General features: G+C 35.2%; 1 protein-coding gene across 1 annotated transcript; it reads right to left on the bottom strand.

The window, feature by feature from the left end:
• Positions 1–519: 519 nt before the first annotated feature.
• On the bottom strand, positions 520–1,681 carry LOC146163353 (uncharacterized). Its single transcript, XM_083380460.1, has 2 exons — positions 1,531–1,681; positions 520–754 (listed from the first exon to the last, which is right to left on the bottom strand). The coding sequence occupies exons 1-2, from the start codon at positions 1,659–1,661 to the stop codon at positions 520–522; spliced, it is 366 nt and encodes a 121-aa protein (XP_083236586.1). The 5' UTR covers positions 1,662–1,681.
• Positions 1,682–4,998: the final 3,317 nt, after the last annotated feature.

Here is a 4,998-nt window from a genome sequence, read left to right as displayed (position 1 = left end):
TGTGCAAAGATAATAGCAAATTTATATCATTTTTTTCGAAGCAGTTCATCTTATAAAGGTAAATTAGAGAATTGCTGCTGAGTTATTTATTTAAATGTTGTTTCTAGTTGTATACGAACATAACTGCCGATAAGATCGGCATTTGTCTGACGACATTCATGTCCATAAACACCGTTAACGTAATACAGCCTACGCCTAGTTGATTTGTATTAAAAGGTAAAGTTAAGTTAATTCTGGGCGGAAGTTGTGGCGTTTTTTAAGTTTAATACGTTCATTCATAGTTCAAACATTAGAAGTTTTAACATGAATGTTTTTCGTTCTTCCGATTGGGGTTTTAAAAAACGAAATGAATAAGATCACAGTTTTTTGCATGATAATACACTCTTCGATTTAATGAACAGTACGCTACGATCGCATAAAAAATAACACATCATACCAATGTTAAAAGCAATGGGAACAAAGTTATAAAAAACATATGAATTGAAGAGGGCTGTTTTGGAAATAAACAGAAAGCATAACTCATTTTAACCAACATACAGCCGAGCAAGACTTGCAAGTTGCCTTAAATCGCAGCTTTCTTCTCGGCCGTCTTCGTCGGCGAGTTGTTTGAGACTTGCCCAAGTACTGCGGTCGTTCGTATTCGTCTGAAATGCTTCGTTTGAAGAGCACTGTAGAGTGGCAGTAGGTGGCGATTCTCCTACAAGCGTTGCAGCGCATCTTGCTAAGCCTGCGTCGGTACCACAACCTGTTGGCTCTGAAATTATATAAACAATTGATTGCAGATTCGCCTAGACGCTGCTATCGACTGTAGGATGGTTGTTCTTACATTTACAATTAGTTTTTTTAAAAACGTAGATTTGCGTTGGTTGCCCCGTGTTTGTGAACACATTTGGTTACGATGGGCTTTTAACGACTAAAACATAATACGACGAGTTATAGCGCAAATACACACCAATTTCAAGTCTATAAAAACATCTATTTGGCTATAACTATTGCGTGCAAAGCAAAATAATAATTTTTTATCTGATGATTTTTTAAGGTCTACACAACAAACTCGGCGTAAACCTACACTCTAAAATACACCAACAGTACAGAATATTCTATATGGTTCGCCTTTGTCAATTTTCGTCATTTAATCGTTGCACGAACAAGCAGCTGGACCGTTAAAACTTAATTTTAGTGAAATATTATTTAGTTTATTCCGGAGAGTTAGTTACTGTCCGCGTTGTTGCTGCTAATTCCGGCATTTACAATAGATAAACGAGTTTTTAATTGTTTTTCAACGTATTTACTATTTCGCCAAAAAAATTCTATACTAAGCATTGCAAAGTAAGTAATTTGTTCTTAAACCTATTTACATGTGGTTTGTCATCATCTGTATTGTATATTAACGAAAGATAACTTGTTAATTGTTTGGTTTACATACAGCCTCGTTCTAGGGTGGCTGTTTCGTACGCGTTCAGTTACAGTAGATGGAATTTAAAGCCGTTCACTAAGATAATTTTGTTACAACACAATTATAATGCGTACCTTGTATTGGCGATCCTAATGGGCAATGCACTTTGACTTTTTGCTCGTCGCTTTTCCCTCACAACCGAAGCCTCGCAGATCATAAAAGACGCAAACACGATCAGAAGCAAAACTGTGAGGAAATTCGTCATCTTCTTTCCAATGAATATCAAGTAAATACTGTATAAGACGGTTGAAAGCGACTGTGATGCCTTCTTGCCCTAGGACGCGCTTTATATAGGAGCCCTGGCGATTTGCATACATCTTCGAGCCTACGTAATTGCTCGCCACACACCCGAAACTTTTCGCGCACCTCACCTGTCAACTCGACTCGTTTAAATATTGTCGCTTAATCCGCGAAACCTTGAAGTTCCTCGCGCGTTTTTAGCTAAACAATTTAGAGGAAACTATTAAGTGGAAGTGTGGCAGGCCACAACGGTTTCGATAACAAATTGCGGAATTATAAATTCTTTAAATTTTCCATACATAAACTAGTTTGAAACTATAAGATTTCAATATTACCACTGTAAGGATGTAGTGCTTTTTTGAATTGCCATGGTGCCAATGGTGGTCACGGCATTTATTGTTTGCAAAAATAGTTTTTGCAAAATACAAGATTACATTTGTCGACCAATAATATTATTGCCACCGTGTTGTTGCTTTAACCGTATGACAAATATTTTGCTGTTGAAGTTGCAAAAGCTTACATTCGCATATTCAAATGTAAATCGTAAAGTTTGACGCCTGAAATCGATTGTTGACTTTTTGCGAAGTTTGTTCGTTATTTTGGGATTGTTGTTCTGCCCTTATTTAGCGATAATCTGCCAAATGTTATAAATTTCCTATGTTATCTAAAAAAAAAACTTTTTTAATATTGTTTTGCCCTGCCTTTATAGATTCTTACTAACGTTCTATTGTTTGCAATATTTTCAGAGTTGAACAAAAAAACACAACTTTATCTAGAAATGTGTTAAACCTTTTTACATTTAATGCCACGGTATTATTATACCTGAATCAGAATGAAGGTCTACATTAAATCCAATGTTGGCCACAGCGTTGTACAAAACTCGTTATGACCAACTATCGCAAAAGAATCCCAGTCTATCTTCAATTTATTAGTTGCCAAGAGTCCCAAAACCAAGTCATTTTTAAAGCAATCAACTTCAAGTTGAACTATTCACATAAATACAAAACGTTTAACTTGTAAAATTATTCAAATCGTTCGTTATGTGTAAAAACTTAAAGCCCAAAACATACTAAGCAAACTGTTTTGGTGCAAAAATTCAGTTAATTAACCTAATATCATTGTATCATTAATGAAAATATTTATTTTAAAACTGAGTGATTTGACCCTATGACTAAATTCCAAGTCACGAAGTTTGTCCCAAAAGACTTAAGTAAATTTAAATCACTTAACTAAAAAGTGTAGTCAAGTCAGTTCTTTTAAAAGGTAAAGTGGATTTGAATCAAGTCATTACAACAATGGTTAGCCAGTTTGTAAATACTGCAATTGCATGTTCTCAGGAAACAACGAAAACCACGAGTTCAGGGCCTCGGGCTGTTAGGTGCTTGGAATTCGGCTGTAAATATTTTACCACTGTGATAACGAAATAATCAAGCTTAGGCTCCTAGCGTAAAGCGCTCGCGCGCCTCTAAAGTTGTTCACAACAGAAATGTTTTTTAGCAGATGATGTCACGTATCTTATAGGAATGCGGTCCAACAATTGTGCTGGTGGGCGCTAGAGGCTAGAACAGTTAATTATATTTAAATTTACATGAATAATGGCTTGGGGAAGAATGAAAAAGTATTGTAAATTTATTGTTCAGCCGCAAGTATCTCACTAATGCACGGTTAAGTAAATAATCTGTTTTGATATATGTTCTGCTGTGTTTTGTTTTAAACCTATTTTACATTTTTTTTATTTCATAAAACTATTGGGCCACATAATTATTTTGCAACGCAAATGGGCCACGAAAGAAAAAAGGTTGAGAACCACTGCATTAGAACTAAGGAATTTTAAAGTTTCATAAAAATTGTGCTTTAGTGCCAAAATTAAAATGTTATTAGTATAAAATGAACTTTGCAAACGAAATATTGCTAGATTTAAAACGCAACACGTTGTTTTTTTCTTATTCCATTAGTAAAGAATTATTTTCGAAACAAAACAATATAGCCCCAAAGATAAAATTGGTTTTAGTCAAAGAGGTTTGAGGCATTAAATAACTTAGGCGATTGGCTAAAAACATAAATTGGCGGTGAAATGATTGTAAAATACTCCTTTTTAAGTGGATTGTTGAAAGGTTGCAGGGAGTCTTATTTTCGGATAATATATTATTAAAAATATCCGAAATCGCTGTTGTAGAGAATTTAAGTTTTGTGTTTGTTACTTGAACGGCATAACAGCTCATGTTTACACATTCCACTCGTAAAAATTGATCAATGGGTAAACAATCCCCCACTTACATAAACACGCCATACCCGATTGCAGATTGATTTGCATGCAAAACAATGCATTCCGCCTAACCAAGATCAACAGTGTTTGTGTACATAGACGCAGTTAACAAGGTGTGGAGCTGCAAATTTACGCGGTTTCAACATAAGCACCAAGTCGGCTAAATAATAACAAGGGATTGCCGTGTTGATGTTATTACGGGTGTGTCGTTTCCCGGGAGAAACAAGCTTACTTGGTAACGTTTACCTCACTAGATAAACATACATGTAAATTTCAGTTTCAGCCATAATTTTCCTTGCAGCTTAACCGTGGCAGCCATAACATGTCGGAATGTGTGATCCCGCTTCGAGGCATTCAGATATAACCGCATTTTGTTTCCTTTGGAGGTCGTTCGACGGTTATAGCAACCACAATCGACCGAAAGAGGGAAAAAGGCAAAAATTTTCCCCATCTACATTTATTACTCAGAAACCCAATGACGCTTGCGTATGAAAACAAGTTTTCGTCATCGCATGGTTTCCAACTGGTACGAGCGGAGATAAATCTCTCGAGTGCGCAAATTTAAGTTAACACAAACAGAGATTTAATCTTGGTGACTTTTACGACCTTATATTTATCGTAAATAACAAATTAACGTGAGTTCTGGTATATTTATTCTTAGCGCTAATGTTCTGCCTCAGTAAGACTATATGCCTGATTTTCAAAAATACCAAGAAACGTAATTACCATTATTAATTATTCACAACAACAACGAGCTTGCGCATTGCAATAATTTACATACATTATCGACTAAACAATCAACAAAATCAAAGACTTTTACATAACACTTTCCCTTATCATAGAATATATCTTCAAAACATACATAGCGACAAATACGCTAACAAACTATAACATTTCCTAACATTAGCTTTACCATTCCATTACAATAACAAAACATAATCAAACAATTTTGCCTCATATACACAATAATCGCGTGATGTGTTAATTTAGAATTCCTTAAGTAATTACTAACGGCTAAAGATGTTACAAGGCCGCA

The sequence above is a fragment of the Ascidiella aspersa genome, chromosome 2, assembly GCF_963924565.1.
Source record: "Ascidiella aspersa chromosome 2, kaAscAspe10.2, whole genome shotgun sequence".
NCBI lineage: Eukaryota > Metazoa > Chordata > Ascidiacea > Phlebobranchia > Ascidiidae > Ascidiella > Ascidiella aspersa.
This window is presented reverse-complemented; position numbering and strand designations above follow the sequence as displayed.